Source organism: Necator americanus, chromosome I (assembly GCF_031761385.1).
Source record: "Necator americanus strain Aroian chromosome I, whole genome shotgun sequence".
NCBI lineage: Eukaryota > Metazoa > Nematoda > Chromadorea > Rhabditida > Ancylostomatidae > Necator > Necator americanus.
The window spans coordinates 14405596-14431228 of NC_087371.1; the positions used below are offsets into that span (position 1 = coordinate 14405596).

General features: G+C 40.4%; 3 protein-coding genes across 5 annotated transcripts; 2 read left to right on the plus strand and 1 right to left on the minus strand.

The window, feature by feature from the left end:
- Nucleotides 1-414: 414 nt before the first annotated feature.
- RB195_005549 (uncharacterized protein) lies at nucleotides 415-3344 on the plus strand (the record flags this gene model as incomplete). The annotated part of the gene is made up of 3 exons (XM_064178119.1): nucleotides 415-445; nucleotides 2859-2941; nucleotides 3204-3344. 3 exons carry the CDS (start codon nucleotides 415-417, stop codon nucleotides 3342-3344), a joined length of 255 nt encoding a protein of 84 aa, XP_064035200.1.
- On the minus strand, nucleotides 3187-25280 carry RB195_005550 (uncharacterized protein; the record flags this gene model as incomplete). 3 transcript variants are annotated; one of them, XM_064178120.1, is made up of 20 exons in its annotated part: nucleotides 3691-3816; nucleotides 4175-4334; nucleotides 5283-5413; nucleotides 5475-5529; nucleotides 6223-6373; nucleotides 8106-8259; nucleotides 8323-8454; nucleotides 10407-10485; nucleotides 10563-10675; nucleotides 10737-10842; nucleotides 12741-12866; nucleotides 13720-13812; nucleotides 18631-18792; nucleotides 18918-19018; nucleotides 20360-20417; nucleotides 20491-20639; nucleotides 20699-20866; nucleotides 23735-23845; nucleotides 24684-24842; nucleotides 25212-25280. In XM_064178120.1, 20 exons carry the CDS (start codon nucleotides 25278-25280, stop codon nucleotides 3691-3693), a joined length of 2403 nt encoding a protein of 800 aa, XP_064035202.1. The 3 variants fall into 3 exon arrangements, with proteins under 3 accessions (XP_064035201.1, XP_064035202.1, XP_064035204.1); XM_064178121.1 differs by lacking the exons at nucleotides 3691-3816; nucleotides 12741-12866; nucleotides 13720-13812; ... (6 more) ...; nucleotides 24684-24842; nucleotides 25212-25280 and adding an exon at nucleotides 3187-3321 and having other exon boundaries at nucleotides 10737-10808; XM_064178122.1 differs by lacking the exons at nucleotides 3691-3816; nucleotides 4175-4334; nucleotides 5283-5413; ... (9 more) ...; nucleotides 24684-24842; nucleotides 25212-25280 and adding an exon at nucleotides 16553-16700 and having other exon boundaries at nucleotides 23735-23839.
- RB195_005551 (uncharacterized protein) lies at nucleotides 11055-11968 on the plus strand (the record flags this gene model as incomplete). Its single annotated transcript, XM_064178123.1, has 2 exons — nucleotides 11055-11057; nucleotides 11111-11968. The coding sequence occupies 2 exons, from the start codon at nucleotides 11055-11057 to the stop codon at nucleotides 11966-11968; spliced, it is 861 nt and encodes a 286-aa protein (XP_064035203.1).
- Nucleotides 25281-25633: the final 353 nt, after the last annotated feature.

Below are 25633 nucleotides of genomic sequence, written 5' to 3' on the forward strand. Positions count from 1 at the left end.
TCACCAGTGCTATAAAAGGATGCCTTTACCGTATAATCTATCCTCCTACTCAGTAACACGTTGTCCCTCCTACTAAACTATCTATTTGAACAGATTTTTACTTGTTGCCGCTTTTGAAAATTGCCCTCATTTCCTAGTCGAGTTTATACCGGCATTTTTTTCCAACTCAGTGTGTGTATTTTTTGTGAGTAAAGGAAGAGCTATAGATTTCTGCGTTCATTATGAATAATGTGACAGTGTCCTTGAGAATGGATTATAGTTGTAACCAGGATCCTGGTTGGTAATTGCTGATTGCTCTCCTCTCTATTCGTGTAACTTCATTTTTTTTCATTGTGTAAGTGAAAATTTCCAGGATGTCTTTCACGTTAAAGTTTCATTTATATCCTTGTACTATTTTTTTTTTGAAATGTATGAATGAGTACTGATAAATATTTGCGAGAAATTGGTAGTTAATAACGAATAACTTTCGAGTCTTTCGTTTCTACTTATTTTGTTATTTTTTTCTTTTTCTACGTAATTCACATTTTTTTCATCCTTCTATGATTTCCCATTTTTAACTTGTCGAAAACGGTCCGCTGCTGTTTTCTTTTCATCATTCGATTCTTTCATTCTTTTCTGATTCATTCTTGATGGCGTGTTGCGAGGCATGAATTCTCAAAATTCATCTGATTTCTTTGCACTCCACAATTCGATAATCTTTCTTACCTGGATACTTGAAGGACCCTGTTCACCGGACGTGCGGACCTCAACATCTTTTCCACTCGTTTCATTCCCTCGCCATTGTCATCCAAGATGTTGTCAAGTTCCATGAATGACGTTTATGAGCTTTTTGAGGCGTATCCACCTGAGCTCACAGCTGGTCCTCCCGTGCGGCGAACGCAACACCGCATTCCGTTAGCGGCCTCCCTCGAGTGCGTTTCACATCTCTTGGGATCCATTCTAGCTTCCTGTTAGTCCATCTATCGTCGATTCTTCTTATAATGTGACCGGCCCATCTATGCTTTGCTTTCGATATATAATATCATATATTCAGCTTAGTCGCGAAGAAGGGACATTGCTCTCAAGATGGAGCTGCAATGTCCGGTTAGGTACTGTGTGCACCGGTTAGACTTCAGAAGACATCTCTCAAGGGATATGTGATTAACAAATCTTCCTAGATGTAACAGCACTCTCTGCACAGTCCGCTACTGCGTAACAGAGTGCTGAAAGAACTGTCGAATCGAAGAGATGGAAGCTCTTGGTATTGATTCGATCCAAACCATTCGCGCGGGTACGAATGCGGCATACGCTGTTCTCATCCTTCTATTCCGTTCCTCATTCAGATTACACTCACAGAACGTCCGACTTACACGTATGACAAAGTTTCCACAATTTGAGAGCTTTAAAGTTGCACTCTTTCGTACTCGCACTAGACGTTTTTCACGGCTGTGACTGTTTATTCGGAATCTTATTCTCTTCCCTGGTTCGTTTAACCCTTTGAGGAACTCTTTCTTTCAGTCGTTTTTCTCAAAAGGAGAACGATGCCGTCCGCAAAACCAGGGTTTGAGAGGACGTCAACACGTATACTTCTTTCTTCCCATGCATATGATTTCATTATCCAATGTAAGACAGTCCTGAAGAGCTTAGGCGATATAAACATTACCGCCTTATCGTACTTCTTTTCCAATGGGGGTGGTGAGGTGGCGGTGGAAATGATGTATCGTAGTGCTACATCGATTGGATCAGCTACATGATGTCCTTACATATGACGCCTCTGCACTTTAATCGGCCAGTGCTGGCAATATTGCATTTGTTTCAGCGCTGTCGAAGGCTTTTTCGTAGTCGACGAAGATTAGGACAAGGAGCAAACGGTACTCCCGACAAATCTCCACGACCCTGGATGCGGAAGTTGGGTTTCATCCAGTATCCTAGACTTGCGCTCGATCTGAAGATCGTGATCTTAGGTCCTCCCGGCTACCTTTCTTACGGTTAAGAACGTTTTGGAGGTCCTCCATCGGTCTGGGATGCTTTCTTTCTGTAGATAGAACGTCATGAAGGATCTGAGTAACAGAAAAGTAGAAAACACCAAGCCTCAAAGTATTTTTCATTTCAACACTTCTTGGTAGTTTTCGAAACCCGAAAATTTTTTCGTACGCAGTTTCGAGGCACATTCAGCACAGATGCAGAATTCACCGAGAAGCAGGTCGTAATATACGTTTGGGTCCTCTTCTGTTTGGGAATCGATCCTACCTAGGGACGAAAATCCCAGAGCATGCAGTTGTCCTATACAGCTTCCTTCTTCGTTTTCGATAACAGACATCCTTTTCATTCTTCCGGCTAAGTGTATTTTCGAACGAAGGAGACGGTGGTCAGAACCACTAAAAAACGATTGTGCCACTGAGACGTCATGTAGACACCACCTCCGGTTGGTGAGTATGTAGTCCATCTTCGCACGAGTCGTGTCATTGGACGACACTCATGCCCACCAACGATGGGCAACCGCTCGGCAATTTCTCCATGGAAAACGAATTCGTGGAAAGAAGCGAGTGGCAAAATTGGCCCGGCGAGACGATTGCCGGTTTCATTCCGATCCTCTAGTTCAAGTCTTCTGATCCAACATTCTGTGGCTTTTCCATTTTTGCGTTGGCGCAGAAGGCGGAAGCGAAGAATAACCAGAAGAGGTGACAGAATCTCGTGAAAATTGGCGGGGTGGAGCGCCGATCACCATATCATTTGACGTCTGAGACGGCGGGGCTCAGTGCAGGGTGCAGAGGCATTGTGTATGCTGAAGCGGCAAGAAAATCTTCCCCGTACTGAGCACCTCTGCCATGGCGAGCTTAGCTTTCACCACAGAGCAAGGCCAACAAATATGAATCTAGGTGTCACTTTGAGACATTTTGCCAAGACGATGATGAATTTTAAAATGGTTTACTGTTGGCCGGGGGCGGGTATAGCACAGTCGGTAAGAGGTTCCGCTGTCTTCACAATCGATCAGAGGTTCGAATCTGCCCTAGTGTTCACCAAGCCTTTGATCCTTCGATAAAATGGTACCAGACTTGTCCCGGAGAATAAAACACTGACTTTACACATCGTCTAGCCCCTGCAAGTCACTGTATAGGTTGGTTACACGGTCGCAAACCTCAAACGATTCAGAATTAAAGTGAACTTGGTATCGCATCTCAAGCGGATTGGTTACCGCTTTACCCTTTATCCTTTATCCTTAGGCTTTGGCCAAGCATCCGAAACCGAGAAGTCGAGATGTCGGAGATATCGATCTTCTTCCCAGCTTGGGAGACCTCGCCAGAGGACATTCGCCACCCAGATATAGTCGGATCCACTTTGCTATTTGCGAAACTTGTCTCTAAGCTATTCCATCAATCAAACCGAACCCATTTTCTCGAAGAAAATCAAGACACGGCTATCAGCAGACTATGAACTTGCAAAAAATTGCTCTGAAGCTCTTAAGGAGAAAATTGTGCAAATTTGCAAATATTTTTACTTACAATAACAGAAAAAACCGCACAATACTATTTTCAATATCACCGAATAGAGCCTGAAGCCTCAGGGTATTTTCGAAATTACCGAGATCAAGAATCACCGTAAAAGAGTTGAAAACGAAATAAACCACTGAAACAAAGAAAGATGTGGTTTGGGAATTCAGAACAGAGAAAGAAGGATCGCTGGAACGCCATCCCCTCTCAGATGTGAATCCTACGGCCGGCATCCATCCTCTTCCTTGAACGAATGGTGATCGGCAAAATGAAGATTGATATGTGTTCCATCGTTGATTGAATGATATTCAGCAACTGAATTGTAGCATGAAATGCCGCGCGGGAACTGAAAAATTTCTTCTTTTTGAACATGATGATCAGCTTCCCCGCTTACGAACCTTAGAAGCGATTGTGGTTACGGAGCGCGAAGTGAACGCGCTTTATCTCCGGGGACTTTCAATTGTCCTATATTAGACGAATTTAAATGAAATGATACTTGGTCAGCTCTCTGGACTGCCCGAATTTTATGCAGAGCAAACATTTAAAACAGGGACGAAAGCAAAAAAAAGGGCAAAATTTCGAATTGTTCGGCGGTTTTAGCCATCAGTTTTGTCACCTCCAACAAACGATTTCGGCACTGGACCACAGATTTTCCCAATGTTTCTCTTATGTTTAGTTACTGAAAATTTCAAATGTGAACTTACCATGCACCGATCCGGTCCAGGACACTTAAGCTCGGTTACTCTTCCGGAGTAGTGATACTTGTAAAAAGTGTCTTCATAGCACTGAGCGATTGCTTCCAGATAAACAAATTTTGTTGGCAAATTTGGGAAAATTCTAGCCACCTCCTCTTTGCTGGCCATTCTGCAATCAGAGTGACTAAGAGATATGGTAGTTATTGATACCTCTTAACCTTTTGTGGACATAACAGTAGGAAGAGTACCAATCAGGGACCAGATCTCATTCTTTATTTTACAATATGCGCAGGCATAAAACAACTTATAGTGAGGTCAAGACGACATGAAGCCACGGTGCAGTTGCCTAAGCGGTTGCACTCGAAGTGGCGCGGTGGAGAAAACGGTAGGGATCGGGTTGGGACCATCGCGAACTGCAGTGATAAGTGAAGCTAGCGAGGATCCCCATTCGATCCTCACTTGTTCGTTCCAACGCACCGCTTCGAGAGCAGCCGCCTACGCAAGTTCAGCGTGCTTCATGTCGTTTTCACTCTACTATACTTCTGAGAACTTAAGCATTTTAATTCCAGACATCTAAGGGAACTATCAAATGTTTCTCCGTGCCAAGATTATCCGAAACTAAGTCGGTTGTAATCCATGGAGAATTTGGTGTGAGAGGTTTTCTACTCTTTTATGAATGCTCTTCCACTCAAGTATAGTGAAGAGATAATTTTGCTCCAAAAGAACTGCTGACACATAACTCTGTTCTACTGCAGAGAATTTGAACATGAGTGAAATACAGATAAACTGGGATGAGTTGAGAGGAGCCCATTTTTTTAAATCGACAATGAGCAAAAAATTTCTGGAAAAAACCAAAAATTTACAAATAGCGAAAGTTTGAGTTCTTGCTTCAAATGAAACTTTTCTAACGATAAGACTAAACGGGTATTGAATTCTCATGTTTTACTCGAAAATAGAAGACAAATTTATCGTTCATAGTGAACATTTTCTCACGGTGTGATTGGTGTCAACATCTGTTGGTTCGTGCTCCATTGCGACCTGCTGATAGTCAGGGCTTTTCCCCTGTCACGGCGTCTGATTCTTTTCCTTTCTTTAGGAGAGGAATGTTATGACTCACCTTTCAAAATCCATCTGAATCTGATCGATATCATGCTGTGACATCAGCGGTTTCTTGCTGAGAACATTGTAGGTATTCGGCTTAAATGACGGAATTACCCAACCTGATTTGGGTTTTTCGCTCTTCGTTTCCTAGAAAATAATTGTATGTAGTACGTACTTCGGAGAAAGATCCATAAAATTAAATACTTACAAATTTCATATGCTTAAGATGAGTTATTGCGTTCACGTGGCTTGGCACAGTGTACCTAAAATATGAAAAGTGAAATTAGTTGATGTAGATGATTTTGAAGTAAATCTATTGAACCCTGCTTTAATCTTATTGAAGTGAATGAAAAAAAAAACGGAGCTAGGCACATACAGTACACTATCTGTCTTCAAACTCGCCCATCTTTGTCTTTTATTCAAGATCAGTGCAGTAGAATCATAAGTGTCTATTCAATAATCCATTTCTTTTTAGAGTAAGATCTCTGCAATAGTACGCTGTGCTGCTATTTTCTCTGTTAAACTAACGGTTTTAGATAGTTTCCATTACAGTCCAAAGAAATTTGTCTCAGGAGAAATACTCAAATTTACAGTCTTTCCTACACATCTCTCTCTCGCTACCATCTCGTTACCGAAATTTGGGAGTACCGTGTGAAAATGCAAGAAAATACGACAACATTTCCTTGGGAATAAGAAAGAGGCACATGGGCAGACAAATTTCTGCAGTTATACGCAGGGATATAGACATAGCTCACTTAAGTCCGATCTAATTTAATTTAGGAATAAATCTTTTCTTCCTCGCACAAATCCATTAATAAATCAAAAAAAGGAGAAAAAGAAACCAAAAGGAGAACTTACCGAGTCACTTAAAAAATTAACAATTAGGAAAAAAAACTCCTTTTGAGTGAAATATGTGCAAAATGTTCAAGATTTGTGATGTAATCCCATAGCAGTACCTCTCCATTCCAGCTGGTATTGAGATTGGGAAGTGAATCCAAGTGCTATTCACATAACGTGGATCGGCGACAAGTTTCCCGGTTTCGGTAACCCTTTCGAACTGAATGCTCATCAACATTTCTTTCAGCGAGAAATCGGAACCATTTTTAGCTGAAATTCGGTAAAAAATTTGTTGCCTTGTAAATTAAATTGTATTAACCGACTATTACCATTATTGTCTGTATTAATATTATATTATTTACATTAGCTTTATTACCGCTTTGTATTAATTTTTTTATCTATTTATATCTATCTACATCTATATTTTATTTATATGTATTGACATAATATCATTTATATTTCGTATCATTTATATCATTTTATATTTCCTTTATCATCATTTATAATCATGATCATGATATATAATAACGAGCTTAGTCCGTGTGTGTGTGTGTGTGTGTGTTTGTCTGTGTGTCACGAAATTCGAAAAAGGAGGTGCGACGGGTCCACCCGGCGTCGTATTGGTGCGCCGGCGCCAGATACCTGTAGAAGGGGGTGCGACCGGTCCACCGGCGTCAGATACCTATAGAATGGGGTGCGACGGGTCCACCGGCGCCAGATACCTATAGAAGGGGGTGCGACGGGTCCACCGGCGCCAGATACCTATAGAAGGGGGTGCGACGGATCCACCGGCGTCAGATACCTATAGAAGGGGGTGCGACAGATCCACCGGCGTCAGATTGGTGCGCCAGCGCCAGATATCCAGAAAAAGAGGTGCGACGGGTCCACCGGCGGAAGATACCTATAGAAGGGGGACCCACGGGTCCACCGGCGCCAGATACCTATAGAAGGGGGTGCGACGGGTCCACCGGCGCCAGGAAGCCATAATATGGGGTGCGAAGGGTCCACCGGCGTCGCATTGGTGCGCCTCCGACAGATACCTATAGAAGGGGGTGTGACGGATCCATCGGCGTCGGTGGACCCGGTCATTGGAGCGCAATAAATTAGTGTGCATGACGCAAAAGGTACTGATAAGGAGTGTTTGAAACTGAAGCTCGAATGTTCTCGAAATGTAGAACTGACGCGTTTAGGAAGATGTCTATGAAATTTTTCACCATTAGTTATAATATAAAAAAGGAAGAAAAATTGTTGGAGATGCACAAGTCCAATTTCGTAGAAAACGGCACTAATATTAATTTTCGTTAATCAGTGAAGGCGAGCGAAGCAAACTCCACGAAAGTCTTAAGTCCGGCTTTAGCCGGACGTTCAGACTGGTCAATAATAAATTCAATTAGTTAATTCAATTTTTAGGGTTCATTCACTAAAAATCTGCAACCTGTATTCGAAGCTAATGTCGCCGAACGACTAAAGATAATTGTAATCTGTAAGGTTGATATATTCAATAAGCCGAGTGTCTGTTGGTATGTAAAACGCGTGTTACATTACTCGAAGATTGAATAGATAAGGGCTGGGAATGCGCGTCATGAAATAACATCGACGCGTATAAAAAGTTCACACGAACCGTAGTCAGTGTTCTCGCGTTCATTCTGTAGATTCTCATTGCTGTTCATTTATTCATTCATTTATTGTAGATCATATTGATTTTTGTCCGTTCGTTGAATTTGTCATTAATTGAATAAAACCAGGCTTAATTACCCAAGTTTGAGGTAGTGAGAAAGTACCGCGTGGCCTGACAGCGTCCTTTGAGCTAGTATAATCGAGCTCGAGCGAGCTAGTATAATCGCAAAGCACTACTTCAGCTAACGAGTTGAGTTTCATGGAAAGTATGATTTTATTACAAAAAAGCTTCCGCCTTCGGAACCGGCTGACGAATGAAGGATCAGAAAATGATCAGTCTGGGAGGTTTTTGCAAGTTCTCTTGTGTTTTTCTTGTAAACCTCACCTGTTTTGAGCTTGACGTTCTCCTTAACATAGTGAATATAGGCTACATTGGGCATAGAATGGAAGAGATGCGCAAACTCTTCCAAATAATTGTTGAAAAGCCTAGGAATCAGCACATCATCTAAGTCGACGAATGTAATATAGGAGGCAGACTCCTAAATGATTATGTATGCTTCCCTTGCTAGCGGGTAACTCGTCCTTTTTACGATCAAACTCACTTTGTACTGCAGCAAACAGTCAGTTTGAGCGGCTGCCTGATTTCGGAACTCGACGTTGATATTTGGATTGAAATGTAGTTCAGATATAGAAAGCAGGATTATCCGCAGCCATGGTTGAATGGTCAGATAACTCTGAACAAATGTAATGTTTATTTATTCATACAACTGCATTATCTGTGAGGCCTATTTCATATCATATTTCTGTTCAAGTTTTTTGCCCATAGATTATGGAGAGGAGGGTGATTCCGTTCATTTCTTTCTAATTGCCGTAGAAAACGACCCGGAAGATACCGCTTCGAACGTTCCGGCGCACTATTTCCTACAAGGAGTTCGATTGGAGCGCGCCAGTCCTGTGCGGCGCCGCATCTTCCGGGCCGTTTATTACGGCAATTAGGAAGAAATGAACGGAATCACCCCTTCTCCATAATCTTCTATCCCGTATACGAATACTCCACCTGAAGTCCGTGCCACCTCAGATTCGTGGGGTGATGCCTTTAAGCAGTGTAGAGGAAAAAATCAGTAGTAGTGGTTTTCCGAGACCATCTGTGAGGCCTGTCTCATCATATCTCTGTTTAGGTCTTAAACTCGCTGATTACTGATTAGCAACCGATTTTCTTTTCGTTGTCTTGTCGATTTTTCACAACGGTTTACTGCGTCATAGTGGCACGGAGGTGACTCTGGTGCCGAACTGCGATACACATAGGTAATGCGTCCTCTTGCAGCGTTTCTCAAGCCGAGAAGTTTGACACATTGTTCCGACTTCTCGGAATCGGAGGCTTGGGCAAGAGTAAACGACTGCTAAGATTCATCACCGTCCTGGAAAAATGTCGCAAGATTCATACATGTTGGAGACAACCAGTGGCGAAAACTAAGTTCGCCGTGGCAGGGGTGCTCAGTTTGTGGAGAAGTTTCTCGGTAACTCCGGCATACTCACTGCATTAGTACCCTACACACTGGGCCCTGCGGTCTCAGACGTCAAACGGCATGGCGACCGGTGAGAGGCGATCAAATCGCAGGTTGCTTGGGACGCTTTTTATTCTTTACCAAGGTGACACGTGCACGACTCGCCATGTAGACTATCTCAGGCTTTTATCCTACAACGGGAAAACAGTATCCACAGACGCTGACGTACATGCTCTTCCCGGAGCTACAGAGCGTATCGCATTTCATGTGATTCCTCTTGTGACCTCATCTGGACATTCTTCAGATGGAGATGGACCACACACTCACCAACCGGAGGTAGTGTCAACATGACGTCTCTATAGTACCATTCTTTTGTAGTAGTTCTGACCCCCGTCTTCTTCTCCTTCACCGTATAATAGATGGAAAAGAACATCTGTTATCGTCAACTGATGAGGACAGGTCAGAAGAACTGCAGCAGGGACCTCTGCGAATATAATACTAGGCTAACAGCCTTGTTGAGCGAAGACGCGACACCTTCGCAGTTATTCTCATCGTGAGATGGTAATCATTCACAAGAGGTTCTACTCTAACCTTTTCCGTTGGTCAACTCTCTGTCGAGCTCTATCATCTTTACCGGTAAATCCCGACCACGGACTTTCTCTTCCTAATTGCGAGTGGCGAGGGCTAAGGGCTGGTGGCCATCCGCTTCATGTAATTCTAGCACTGTACATGATGTCTTTTTCCAGAGAGAAAAGATCCCAGACCAGTGGAAGATCTCGCGAACCGTTCTTATCCATGGGAAAGATGACCGAGAGGACCTTCGAAACTATCGTTGGATATGCTTGCTGAGCGTTTTATACAAGGTGTTCACCAAGACCATTCTCACGCGCATATCTAAGACATATCTAAGACACTGTACGAAGCCCAACTCAAGAACAAGCTGGGTCCCGTCAGGGTTGCAGCAGCGTGGACTACATGCGGATTGTGTTGACTATAAGAGGTCTGCCGGGACTGTCGCCTGCCCAATGTCTTTACCTTCGACATATACGAGAAATATATGACGAAGGTATAATACGTATATATTGTATATGGAAAACAGAAAGGCTTGTGAAGAATTATTCGAGAGGATCACAGCAAATAGATTAAAAAAACTATTCTAAACACATACTGCGGCACTGTACCTCACGTTCGTAGATTTTCATTAGTTCGAACACCGGTGACACCATACTCCGTACGTATAAATGCATATGAGTGCCAAATCTAGAGCAGGGCAGAGATTACGATACCTTGCAGTAATTTGAGGACAAAGGGCTGAAGTTTTAAACTTCAGAACCTACCTTTTGTACACGTGGGCGGCAAACAGCGCTTGTTGCCATTGTTCATTGCCAAAGAGTGGAGCGATACATGTGACTACCTCGTGTTTTTTGGTCACCGGTTCTCGGAATGGGATCTGCGGACGAAAAAGTCCGGAAATTTCACGAAATCATCGAAAGACACGGTAAGAAGCCTACTTCAACAAGCCTGTTTCCCACTGATAATGCCACCGTATGAGGATCCGGGATGAGTGGAACCGTCACAAGCATAGGAATCCATCGGCAAACATTATGAGGGGTAACTCTGAAATCTTTTCCTGAGTTTAGTTTGGGGGAAATTCCGCTAATATCTGCAATTTCCTTATCTTTGTTTCTTTTTGTACCTGCGGCAATATCTCTCGCAGCCTCCTATTTTCCTGCCCTCTCTCTGCACGGTCTACCTATTTCTGCTGACGTCGTTTTTCCCGATAGATCACAAAAAAGGCAGCACTTAATTTTTTCTGTTTTGGCCTTGGGATGGTTTCTGTTTGGCTGCATCATTCCATTATATAGCAGTGTCGCACGTATTACAGATTATTATTATTATTATTATTATTATTATTATTATTATTATTATTATTATTATTATTATTATCACTTTTATTATTATTATTATTATTATTATTATTATTATTATTATTATTATTATTATATTATTATTATTATTATTATTATTATTATTATTATTATTATTATTATTATTATTATTATTATTATTATTATTATTATTATTATTATTATTATTATTATTATTATTATTATTATTATTATTATTATTATTATTATTATTATTATTATTATTATTATTATTATTATTATTATTATTATTATTATTATTATTATTATTATTATTATTATTATTATTATTATTATTATTATTATTATTATTATTATTATTATTATTATTATTATTATTATTATTATTATTATTATTATTATTATTATTATTATTATTATTATTATTATTATTATTATTATTATTATTATTATTATTATTATTATTATTATTATTATTATTATTATTATTATTATTATTATTATTATTATTATTATTATTATTATTATTATTATTATTATTATTATTATTATTATTATTATTATTATTATTATTATTATTATTATTATTATTATTATTATTATTATTATTATTATTATTATTATTATTATTATTATTATTATTATTATTATTATTATTATTATTATTATTATTATTATTATTATTATTATTATTATTATTATTATTATTATTATTATTATTATTATTATTATTATTATTATTATTATTATTATTATTATTATTATTATTATTATTATTATTATTATTATTATTATTATTATTATTATTATTATTATTATTATTATTATTATTATTATTACTATTACGTGTTTAATGCAGGCTTTCTGAACAGAAAAAAAGTTCAGCGAAACTGTTCTCCCTTAGTGTCACGTTTTGGATGTTAGAGGTTACGTTTTTTCCTCGTGCTGTCCGATGTAATTTCTTCTTGGAGATCACTAATGCAACTAATGTATGTTGCCCACAAAGACCCGCGCGATGTTCTTGCACTAATCTTCTCACAAGTCCAGATTATTAAGTTATTTGAAGTAGAAAAAATCTGTCGGATCAAATCAGTTTTGTTCCTAAGAACGTCTGAATACTTTTCTTCCTTAAAAAGAATCCTTTTTTCTTACTGGATGTACTGAAGTGTTTGTTTATAAAGTATTGATTTCTAACAATTCTAACAATATTTCTTTTTGAAACAAAAACGACCCCAGAACTATGTAAGGGTTCCTGAAATCCACTTACGACACTAGTTTTATTACAAAGCACTGAACGTCAACCCTGGACACGTCTCGCATATTCAAGAATATTTTGTAAAAATGTTCCTGAAGAACCCTTAGAGTCACTGTTTACGATTGCGGCCGTATTTATTATTGAACTCATCCGAATCGCAAAGTTCACTACGGCTACCCAGGCCCGATAGTTTATATTTACTTGTTTATTTGTTAGTACGATAGCGAGCACCTCTGGCCTAACAGTAACGGTACCAAGCAGAAGTGTCGAAATAATGGATGAGTACCTCTGTCTCGATGCGCACAATGGCAAAGCTGCATAAAAGTGAAGAAGCAAAGAGCAGTGCCCGGCTGTGATCGAACGTAACTCACCGCTGCAGCTCTCCCTCTCTGACGGCGTTCGTCACGTTGTTCCACGCAACCACCTGAACTCCCTTCAGATCTTTCAGTATAGCAATGTCGCCAGTTACCACTAAGGCAATGGAATTGTTGCCGAGACTGGAATATTATTCGAATAATACTTTTAAAATAATGTTATCTAAGAAATATTATTCGAGAACTGAGAGGATCAAGCTGTAATGTTTGCTAAGGTACAATTTGACGGGAAAATCTCGTTTTGGTGGAGGTTTTTGAAGAAAACTAGAAGGTTTACGTTCTGGTTTACGTTTTCTAGCCAACTTCCACCCATGATCTTCTTTGTATTTTTGCAGAGATCCTATACATGGTAGAATTGGTATTTCCACTGGAGAAAATTCTTTGGCCTGGCAACCAAATCGTTTTCCGTTCAAATTCACTTGTAGATTAGAGTCTCCGAAATGTCCACGAAGAAATCTTCATCTACTGTGTCTGCCACGCCCACTTCTAGAACTTCATCCTCGGGCCGATGTGTTATGGAAGTGCGGAAGAACCGCTGGAGTAAATTTTTTGACAGTTGCCCAGTCCACGCTAATCCAGTGACTTTTTAGTCATAGTAAAAGAAACGCGGTTTATGTAAAAAACTCAAATTCTTTTTAGAAGGCAAGTACCGCATTTAACGATCAAACTTGAGGAGAATTTCTCCCAGATAGAAATTCATGAACGTTTTGAACGAAAAATGTGGAAAAATTGAGTTGAGAGAAAGAAGTAGAATGTAGGAATGTCGTAGAATTTTCGTAACTTTCTCGTTCGTCAGGAACTGAAAGCGGTTTGCTAGAAAGCTGCATAGAGTTAAAGTAAAGAGACCTGTATCGAAATTTCTTAAAGGGTGCATTTGTGTGTTCTGATTTGAAGCGTGATCCACTTCGCAGAAGAAACACCCAGAAATGCTGTATAACTCAAAGAAAACAAGCTTCTCAATTAAAACCTTTCCCACCTTTCTGACGTTTTGTAATAGTAAGCTGATAGTAAAAATATCTCGAAGGGCTCTTCAGGCGGTTTAAACGGTTCGCCTCTGTAGTCTATGAATCTGAATGTAACACTTTAAAATAACAGACCTCGGGCATTTCCAGGGACAATTTTATTTTCGAAAACATTCCACTCACCTGATGTTAAAAGAACTGAAGAGGAACAGGTTTAACAGAACAAATAGAGGAATCAACACTGGAAGACTTTCAGCAAATCGCAGTAACATTTCTTCTTATTACTAAACGCTAAAATTCTCCGCGTATGAATGGATAAATGGGGAATGACTGCAGGATCATACGAAATAGTCCAGAAAATTTAGATGAGTAGATTCTGCTGCGATTTGCCATTGAAAACGTTATGGAAAAGAAAGGATTTTAAAAGCGGATTCTGCGGTATCCTCCCGAAAAAGACTGCTGGGTGTTCTTTTCTGATAGACAATAGAGAGAAACGTGTAGCTGACTATGTGTGCCTCTGCGATCATAATCGCGATCACCTATCGCTACGGCGATCAGCGGCGAAGCGAACGCGAAAAATCCTCCGTGCGCTTCAAGTACATCAATAAAACTGGACCTCGGTTCTGAACGCAGCAGTTTTTCTTTGATACCTTGGCTGGAACTTTCCTGAATGGAACAGAAGGGTCACGGAACACCTAGCAGGGTTTCACATGATTGCGATCCTTAGCAGAAGACTACGGATCGGCTAAATTCAGAGTCTTACCCTCCTTCGTTGAAGATCTTTCTGAAAATGCTGCTTTTTCGGCAATGGACAATTTATTTACCTCAGTGAATTGAAATTCATGCATGTGAACCGTCGAATAACAAACCTTCCTCTACTGTGTTTCCAACTGTTTTTCTTTTTTGTTCTCGATCCTGTCTTATCTTTGTTTTTCATCAAAAGAACGTTACATCTCTATTAAATCTCCGGGGGAAAAAAGGACGGTTTGAGATCAAGAAGCAGGTTTTCCTGTGCATGTACTGTTAATTTTAAAGAGAGACTGCTCCCAAAATAGGAAGCATCGTTTGTTTATGTGAATTTAAAAAAGAAATGGAAGCAAAATATGGATATGGAATACACATCGATGTTCAAAAGTAAACGAAAAAGTTCGATAAGTTCGCAAAAAAATCCGTCAATATACACTTTTGGCATGTTTTTCTGGCTTTTATTTGAGTTTTTGTGTTGTACGATCATACTAATCAGCTCGCTATCCAGCATACAGAACCAGTTATAAACACTGCTACGGATGATTTTTTGTACTGTTTTCCTTCTTTCATTTCATGGATGGGAATGATCAAATTTTGTGCTTGTGAGAGAAATTTTAGCTGCTTCTGAAATTGATACTGATATTTGACACCACAAGCGTTCAGCAGTGGCACGATAGTCATCCGATTCTAAGGTACGGTGTTCCCTTCTTCTTATAGCTATGAGACCCAACGAAAAGTCCCAAACCCAAATTTAGGTGGTCGGATAGATCACGTTCGATTTCACCTTCTCACGCCTTGATGAAATGTAAGCCACGAATGGAGGATCATAACAACCTCGTGTATGCTCAATCAAAGAAAGTATATATTATATATAATAATTACAGATAGTGACTAAGTATTTAGTGGTCGAAATTCACGAACAGCACCGAATACTTCGCAAGCTTTATTGCCAATGAGAGGCAGACCGAAGGCACCATCCTCTCGGTACCCGCGTGTATCTATCACACGTACATGCGTAAAGAAAACGAGGTTAGAGAAATGAGACCATTCAGAAGTGCACCATCCAGAATCCTCAATGCTGTAGGATGGCTGGGAAGAAATGGCGTATTCTAAGATCATACTAAGTCACAACCGTCATTCCTGATATTTTTAAATGACGATAAACTTCTTGGTACAGAAGGGCGTACAGCAACCTGGCACTGTAAGTGGAAGCGAGAGTGGTTCGATTAATCTCGGAATCACAAGGCACTAAAGGGTGCTGACTCTGCTTTGCACAGGGTTGGAATCCTTAACTTTTCGAGTGTTCTTCAGGGAATATCCAGACGAGCGATCAGACATACTTTCTTGATAAAACAATGACGAGGTTTGGGATGTGCATTACGAGTGCTGGAAGGTGGTGTGAGCGGATTGGTACATCCGGACCGTTACTAAATTCCCGTATTCAGTTGTAAATGGAAGATAATTTCTAGTAAGTTTTCGCCTGCGATGGCGGAGAGCGGGAAGAGAAGTGGTGAATACACCAACGACAGCCTGCGTGATACATCGGTTGGTCACACGGATTCGTGGTTACGTTTACGGTTCGCTCATGCGCTAAAATCTGACTTTTCTCTATGAGCATAGGAACTTTGGATTTTTTTTTCATTGGTATCATGAAACAGATCATTGTGGTATTGTGGCAAAATGGAAGGAAATGTGAATGTTTCGCAGTAGGTTTTCGGTTTTTTGTATTAGAGATGAGATTGTAATTCGAGAATTTCAGCTCAGAATTGACTGCCATTTTAAGCTTCGTTTCGTAAAATTCTTCTTGTTTACGCCTCCGTGATACCAGAAAGAGTTGGAACGTAGCGGTACAAGCGAAGCCTTGACGCTTTCCCATCCCAGCTTCAAACGTTACCCTGCTTCAAACGTGTTTTTAATAGACTTCTTCTTCATTTTTGATCCCCTTATGATTTATTGACTTTGACTGCTTTCGCTTCGTTTGTCTTGCCCTTTGAGATGACTACAACAGCACTTTGAACTAGAAAAACTAGAACCAATTACAGCAATATTTATTGATAAAACCTGTGTATCTATTAGTTTAATGTTTACGAACATCACTGATCAGGAGATCATATCGTTGACTGAGGGCTCTTCCAAGAAAGTTCGATGAAGTTCAGAATGCGGTGGTCGAAATCTGTATCGCCACCGCGATGGTTTCAAGTCTTTAGCAACTTTCTTCCATTTGAGTTCACTGCGAAGAACTGACGATCTGAAATGACCACTAGAAATCAGTGATGATGGAGAAATTTAGAGGTAAAATTTGGAACGAATCCGCGCCATTTAGGTGAGGATACTAGAGTCAGAAGCATTTCTGCAAACGTGTTATAACATATATAGAGATACATCGAGCGATTGCACACGAAATACATGGATTTAATAGTCTGTATAAATACAAATATACATCTATAGTCATCTTCTATATAGTTTTTCAGTCACGAATCTACATCTTTTAAAAACCAAGAGTCTCGTTTCTAGACCTTTTAACTTTTATTTTGGAACGTTTTCAATTTCCAGTTTCATTTATGTTTTCTGATGTTGTTTTTTTCTTGTACAAATCTTCTACGTTCTTTCTTCATTTTCAGCATTTTCATTTTCTACGTCTTTTTCCACTTGTTACGTTGGTACCTTTTCGTTCTTTGAACATTCCTGGAACTCAACTCTATCACTTAATTCCAATACAAACACGGCACATCACCTCAGTGGTGATGGGTGGGCGTGGCTTAGTGATCACAGGTGGACTAAAATATGCCTGCTCTGGCCTACTGACGGCCTCTTCTGCAGGCACTTATTCGGCTGCAGATAATCGCCTGCGGGTTCCTAACAACCGCCCCCCAATCATGGGTGTCACACTCATGGGTGATTTTTCCGTCAAAACAAAACCATGTCCATCTAAAAAATCTCCCTTTTTAAAGTAACGTATCAAGAAACTGACGTAGTACGGAAACCCCACGCTATCCGTAGAGTTAGCGAACCAGGCATTGCTCCACTCAACCTCTCCGAATCATCGTAAAAAAAACGACGTGGAGGAAACGACGCGTTCTTTTCCTCATGAGGTAAGTTGGAGCGCACCGCACTCTTGTGCACGCGCCGCGTACACTAGCGAGCGGTCGAAGATCAATGATGTCTCCTCACCAGCTGGGTTTCTTATTTCGTCGATTTTGTGATACGCTGCCTCTAACAAGGATTATACGAGAAATTTGATTCTTATACAATTTTTCTTTATGGGAAATTGCTTTTTTTCATATCTACTAAACCGTAATCACCGCTGACGGAGGTAGTGGAGTTTCCATTTTCGGAAGGTGTATATTCGTATATTCTTTTACAACCCATATTAGACATCTGAATCATGGCTAGATTACCAACATCCATAGTCGAATTTGTTCAACCAGTTGAACGCGACGCATCCCCTGCTACGCACGCTATCATTCCGCTTGATACGCTTCTCCCTTTTCCCTGTCCCTGTCGGAAGCGCAATGCTCACCTCAGGTTGAACACCTTCGATGTAGAGTATATCTTCTTATTATCTTTACAAGCCTCGTAAATTCTGCTTGAAACTCAAATATCAAGTGAAATTGACCGTTTCCTTTCTTCATTCTTAATTAAAGTGGATTAAAAACTGTTGTTATTTACCAGACATTTGAAAAAGAGCTGAAACGTTCATTCGACAAAAAGATTACCGCCATTTAGACCTACGTGGACAATAGCTTGGACGACAAATAACAACTTTTCCACTCCAATTGTGGAACGGTCATGTAGGTCCAGAAGGGCGAAGGAGCAGGGCAGACTAATGATTGAATGCAGAGCTGGATGCGGAGTAGATCAAAAAGGGCTGATCGGTCGGTCCTCCATCAGGGGTCCATCACTTACACTATGAATCACCAGGGAAGGAAGGGAATAGTTGGTGGAATCAAAAAAAGAGAAAAACAGAGAAAAACAGAACGAATAGGGATTTAATTCCTCTTCTGGTTACATACTGTACCTGCTCTTTTGATTTAAAATTCCTGAACGTAAATTTCAAACTCTTTTACCACAACCTCAGGAACTAGTGACTCTTGTGTTCCAAGAAACGAAGCATCATTTTTCAACGGAATAGTTTGAATTTCAGCTGAAATCCTGAAAAACTGCGCTCCAGAACTTACGAAAGGTTCTCTCGCACTGAAGGAATGCAGTTTCCATCTTCGGAGAGCAGCCATAGTCCTGCTTTTTTCAACGCCGACTTTTTTGTCGACATCGGAATGTGCACAATATCTGGTGGAATTGTTCTCTGTTTGTCTCGAAACCAACCGGTACCGACCATAAGCCTAAATTTAAGCGACCTGAGACCTCGGACGTTTTACTTTTCTGCAAATTGCTCCACTTTTCCGACCTCTACTGAACGAATGGTGATAATAAGCCTTTTTTGTGAAAGAAAAATAGCAGCTCTCACCCTTGTGGCATACGATGGCACATATATCGTCGTGGCACATCACAGGCGTAAGTCAGCGCAGAATCAGCCGAAGTGAATTTTCTACTCAGTAGTTGTGCACTCTGAAAATAGAATTTCGAAGTTTTCACGAATAAAATTACTCAACAGGTTGGGCATATAAAATACTGTTGAGAAATAAAACTGAGAAATTCTTGGCGAGACTTGAATGCCATCTTCTTTAAAGTACCAATAATTCTATAATAATCCATATTCATTAACTTTTCACTTTAAAGGACAAAGGACAAAATTTCTGACGTTAATCAATCCGCTTAGGATGCGCCCCCACGTTCACTTCAATTCAGAATTGCTTGAGGTTCATGAACGTGTATCTGGCCTATAGAATAGGCTTGCGGGGGCCAGCCGATGTGTCAAGTCAGTGCTTTTATCCTCCCAGACAAGTCTGGTACCAATTTATCGACCCAGGATGGATGAAAGGCTTGGTGAGCACTAGGGTGGATTCGAACCTCCGATCGATTGTGCAGGAAGCGGGACCTCTAACCGCTACACTACATCCGCCCTAACTTTTCACTTTATAAATAAATATTATAAATGCTAACATTATGTAAGAGGTCCGCTGTGGCCGCACTATCGATGGTTCGAAACCGCTCTAGTGCAAACCACGCCTTTCTTCTCCCTGGGGTCGATAAATTGGTGCCAGACTTGCCTAGGGAGCATGAAAAAGCACTGACTTGGTCATCGGCTGGCCAGTCACATATGGGCCAACACACGTTCCGAAACCTCAACGATTGCGAGTCGCAGCGAACCTCATCCCAAGTGGATTGACACCCCAGAGACTTTACTTTATTCTTCAACGCTGACATTGACGTTTAGGATGAATTACAACTCATCTGCTCCAGTATTCGTGATCCTAAAGAATTGAAGCGTCCCAGCACGATGAAAGAAGTGGAATCGATCAGATCGTTGTTTACCTGATGTGGATGCTGAACAGAGCAAATGTTAAAATAGTTTGTAGTTCTCGGCATAAGGTTCTTCTCTAACCTTTGGTCACTCGAAAACCTTTGAAGTCTTGTGATAACACAACAAGAATGCGTTTACATGCGTTACGAATCTAATGTTTGTCTCACGGAGCTTCAGAGTGCAAATTTTAAACGCATGGAATAGTTAATTAATTTCAACTATAATTCTAAAGCAGATATTATGTTAATGCATGTATTACGGCAGGTTTGCCTGAACGACCGCTATGAAAGCGCGATTGCAAGTGCAGTGCCGAGAGGATTTGTCTGACGGAGAAATTCCTCCGGGCGCGTCGCCGTCGCCCTAGTAAACATAGGGGCTAACGAGTATATACGTATCGAGCGAAGAACATATTTATTCGGTGGGGATAATTGATATTGCAAATATAAGCACCGGGAATCATAAATCATTAACTTAGCTCCACTTACCAACTGCTGTACCAGCAATCCTTCACGGTTCTGATGACCTCTATAGCGATACAGTGTTCTGGAAATACAAAAAATTTTTGCTGTAATGAAAATTTGTCGCAATACAACCGTACTTACCTTAATTCCCTTACCTATTCAGCAAATAATTAGTCCATACTTGATTTGGTGCTGCAATGATCGCATCCATCTCCTTCTTGGCCACCATCGCTCCGATGCGTAGTCGAAGGATCTCAACCACGCGATGTCGCACCACTTCGTCGTACTTCGGCCGTATACCATCCTACGAAAGAAGCAGTGATACTTTCACGCTGAAGACGCTCGAAAATTGTGAACGTTCACCGAAATCTCATTGAAGCTCATTTCGTAGACTTGCAGCATGGGGAATTTCAGGCCGATCGAAAGTGTGGTGTCGTGATCGGTGGTGATTATGGATAGACGCGTCAACATGTTGAATTCAGCAACACTGCAAACAAAATTTCGTATCCACGAGAACGTTCCTTCGTTTGCCTGAAAACAATAGAAATATAGCTGAAGAACGTGTACATAGCCAGTAATGATAACTTTAGGAACTGGTAGCGGCGCAGAATGTTCAGAAAAATGCAATTTTACGATAAAAATTGAAGGAAACACGGAAACAATTTTCAAAACCAGTCCCTGGAAACTGTCGAGAAACTTCTGCAAAGGTCACTGGATCCCGAATTCCCTTTCTATTTCATAGAAGAACAAACCGAAGGAGGGAGAGAGACGGACAGACAAAATCCGAAAGATCTACTCTTGAACGGAATTTCTGGATGTGACTTCCTGATTTCCGTAATTAAAAAGCATCGGTGTTCCTGATCACGTGCATCACAACGGTGTTACCCAAGGGCTTCATTCCCACACTATTTTTAATGGTAGGGTACAGTGTAGTGGTAAGTGGTTCCGTTGCGATTGCATAGTGGGCGGTTCGAAACCGTCTCTCAGGGACCCGCGTTGATGAAAGGGGTTCATCACGGGGTCACTTTATCTTTTATCCCTTTACTGCGATTTTTCCTTTACTCGACTGATACAAGGCAACATCAATTGTCAGCCCGCTGGTCTCTTTATCCATGTTTGGCTTAATCGCTTCACGACGGATGGATAAACGGACCACCTACAGTTCAGTGAAATAACGTGATAACTTGTACATTTAGTTCTATAAGAGATAACTGGATAAAGTGTCTGGCGTCAATTAATCCGTTTGGGATGCGCCCCCACGTCCACTTCAATTCAGAATCGTTTGAGGTTTACGAACGCGTCTTTGGCCGATGTACAGAGTTAGTGTTTTGTCCTCCCAGATAAGTCTGGAACCAATTAATCGATGCTGGTAGGATGAAAGTCCCGGTCGACACTAAGACATTTTCGAACTATCGATCGAGTCACAGCGGAACCTCTTGTCGAGTGCGCTACAGCACCCCCATTCAATTTTATAGCACCCGCTTAAAAAATAAGATTTATTAGCAGCGTCAATGCCGACCATAGTTTCTACCATGCATATTGATCGTTCATTGCATAGAAAGAAAGGCTATTGATTATGTCTTAGTGACAGATTGTTTGATCTTTATTTGGCTACTTTGGGGTGCCTTTGCCTGGAAAATCAAGACACGTGTATCTACTCCTAACGCTCGTCTAACAGATATGATTTAGCGAACAGATTATTTAAAGAACGTCAGAGACCGCGCTCTTGTAGCCAGATGTGATGTTGGGCCACCGTTGTGGTTGGCCGCTAGTTTAACTGAAATGCCCGCCTCTGCCCCGTGGTACCCGAGGTTGTATGGGCCGTGTTGGCGGTGTTTTTTCGTTTTGGTTTTGGTGTGATATAAATATGTTTTTCGTGTAGACGTCTGTTGGTGCCAGTGTGACGCTTTTGGGGGTGTTGTCTGACACTGTGGGGCTAAGGGGATGTGTTTTTGTTTTAGAGCTGGTGTCTTGCGCGGATCATGTGATCTTCCTGTTGATGTCTATGCAGGTGTTTAGGTAGATAACCCCCATAAACCACTGATTAGTTATTGATCACCGATCACACCCGCCATGACGGAGCCATTGTGGAGATAATAAGTCGTCAATAGTGTCTAACAATTGTCAAAAAAAGAAATCACAAGAAAAAAAACTATAAAACTGTGATACCCTTTCGGGTGAGTGTAGCGCAGCCGGTAAGAGGTCCACTGTGACCATACGGTCGATGGTTCGAAACTGCACTAGTGCCAAGTAAGCCTTTCATCCTTTCGGGACCGACAAATTGGTGCCACGCTTGTGTGAGAGGACGAAAACACCGACCTGATCTGAGTGGCCACCTCAAAGGGCCAGCACGCGTTCCAAAACCTCAACGACTACGAATTTCAATCAAAAAAACTCAGTGGCGCATCCCAAGCGGATTGCCAGAGATGCCAAAGACTTTATTTTTTTAATACCGTTTCTTCTTATTTAATATCTTCCCAAGACCAACTTTTCCAATGAAAAAGGCGTGTAAAAATCCCATTCTTGGAGCTTGCTGCTACTGCAGCAAATAACGTTTTATTTTGACTAATCCTACAGCTGATCCTGCACTTCGGATTCTTTGTTAAATCAAAGAATCTGCCCACTGTTTTCGCAACAAAATGTTTTTTAGCGTGGACAATGTCTGCTCCAAAGAGGAGAAAACTGCTAATGTACTTAGATGAAACGTATCCACTGAGAACAACGTCACTCTGAAGAAGACCAAAAAAATCTCATCAATAAAACAGCAAAGAACAACGAACTAAAGAAATAGCAGATTTTATCCTTTCCAGACTCCAACACAAGTGAGAAAACAAACATCAGTCAAAATTCCAACTTTCATTAGACGAAAAGGTGCACACTTTACAGAAAAAAAGGTAGTTTTAAAAGTCAGATTGTCTTTTTTGCCTACTTTGAAACGATCGTTACAAATCTTAATCCGTAGAACGTTTTTTGGATGCGAATTTTTCGAAAATTTTCATACGAGAACACTCTTTTCATCTCATTACTGTCACTTTTTTCTTTTAGATGTAAGATCTTCTAGAAAAACGCCACTCGTCGAGACATAGTCATCGCGATTTATGTTAAGATGCTTGATCGCATCGCATCCACAGCAGCGCACGCAACCCGTTCCACCTCTGCCGTGGCGCAGTTAAACGCGCTTCGTGGCCTCTTAGACCACCGACCTACTGGGTATCCGTAAAAAATGGTTTTTGAGCAGTTAACAGGGTTATAATACCAAAACACCATTGGTATTTTCCTTCTTGATTAAATTTCCGTTCGTACATGTGGGATTGCCACCGTAGCTATCGTATCTGCTACCTCTTATGAATCAAACTATCTTCATACAACGGTTTTAGGAAAGTTTCGAAGATTTCTTACCACTATAATCATGCTGGGGTTGGGAACTTTTGTATCCTTCTCAGATCGTTCAGCAGCTCCTTGCAGGAAAGCGGCGAGATTCCTATCGGCTTCCAGCTTTTGCATGCTGACCTGGAAATGGTGACCCGTGAACATGGCTGAGAATAGATATGCACATGCTGCATAATTCTGAATATTTCTGCGAAGATATCATAGTTTTATGGAAGGAGTTTAATAGGGAAAAGGAAAAAATTCTTAGTTATAGTTTTAATATTTCGTAAAAATTTGCAACAGCCACATCTAGGGCTGCTTGTGGAGCATATTTTTAGCAACAAAAAAAGGTCTTCAGAGTTTGACTTCAGCTAATTCATCAAATTTTATGATCGTACTGTGTTCTCCTCTTCTATTTCCTTAATTTTCAACCATCTTTAAACTCATATTCAATTTTGCTACGGAAAAGTTACGTATGTGACTTGTTGACGTTGCTTCAAGGTCAGAAAAAACATTTGCAGAGATAGATTTGATAAAACATTTGTTTATAGGCATAGGAAAATAAAACAAAGCTTTTCCATTTAGTTAAGGGTTTAATATAAGAAATGAAGAAGCCAGAAAAAATTTTCCAAGAATATCGTCATTTTCAAATACATTTTGATACTTATCTATTTCAACTAATGTTTGTGTCTCCATCCTTTTCCTCCCTAAAGTCGACTAGAGGGGGCGCTATCGACTAGGATGGAATATAACCGTATTTGTATGGTGAAATTCTGAATGCGGGCATGAATTTTATATCTTCCCATACTTTTACAGTATGCTAAACCAGAAATTTTCTATGACGATTTTTATTTTTCATTGTAATTTTTTTATGGAAAAGAGAAGTCAAAGTCATGAGTTAAGTGGAGAAGAATTTTCCAAAATCGAGTTTCAATTAGTGCAGGAGGTACAGTTGTTGATGCCAAGGATAAAAACGTACTTGTTCCTCGAACTCTCGAATATAGTGCTGAACTGCATGCATTTTTTCGATTGTGCGAGTCGAATGTACAGGATTTAGAATTTTTCCGCATATGTAAATGAGAAATTGGAATAAGAGTAATGTGGGGAGCAAGCTTTTCAAGCGAATCCATTTCCACATCTGAAAAACAAATTGGAATTTTAGAGATATAGATTGGCCGGTAAAAATCTACGCATTTTCCGAACAAAAGACATTTTTTTAAGAAAAATCTCAAGCGTTACTAACCGAAAATGAGATTTCCAGACTAACGCTGAATGATTCTAGTAAGAACAAGGGGACTAAAGTATCTTTCGAGTATTCTGTGATAGAAAATGCTTCTGGGTCAACGATTCAGATTTTTCTACGGCGAGAGTTTACAAACGTGCAGAACAGAAATTCAACGAAATCTCATCGGCACGAATGACTTTCAGAAAATTCCTACAAGAACTGAAACATCTTCCAGAGCTGCTCTGGAGAAGCCGCACTAGTGCGTAGGGAACAAAAACTTGCATATGTTCCGTGTGACGATTTTTCGATGTTATCAAAAAAAATCCCATCGCCGCAAATACCAGACAACATCACGACAACGAGGATAGCCGTTTGAACCGGTTAGAAGAGGACCTGTACGAACCTACAGAAGTCACGTGGTCATTCCTGAACAATCGATCTTCTCTTTAAAAGTCACAGCTATGTAGAGGGCTTTAGCTCCGAAGTACAAGAAAACCCAGTAAAGGGGAAGACAAGGACACTCGCGGTAGGCAACCGGTCGAGGATAAAACAACTCCATTATTTCTCGGCGTTTTCCTTCCAAAAGTTCTGCTGATCAGCGCGATTTTTTTCTCAAAGGATTAAACAGCTTCAGCATGCGTAATTTCCTTCTCCAAAGATGAAGCAATCATTTTGACTGTTTTCTCTTACTCTAAATCCTAGGT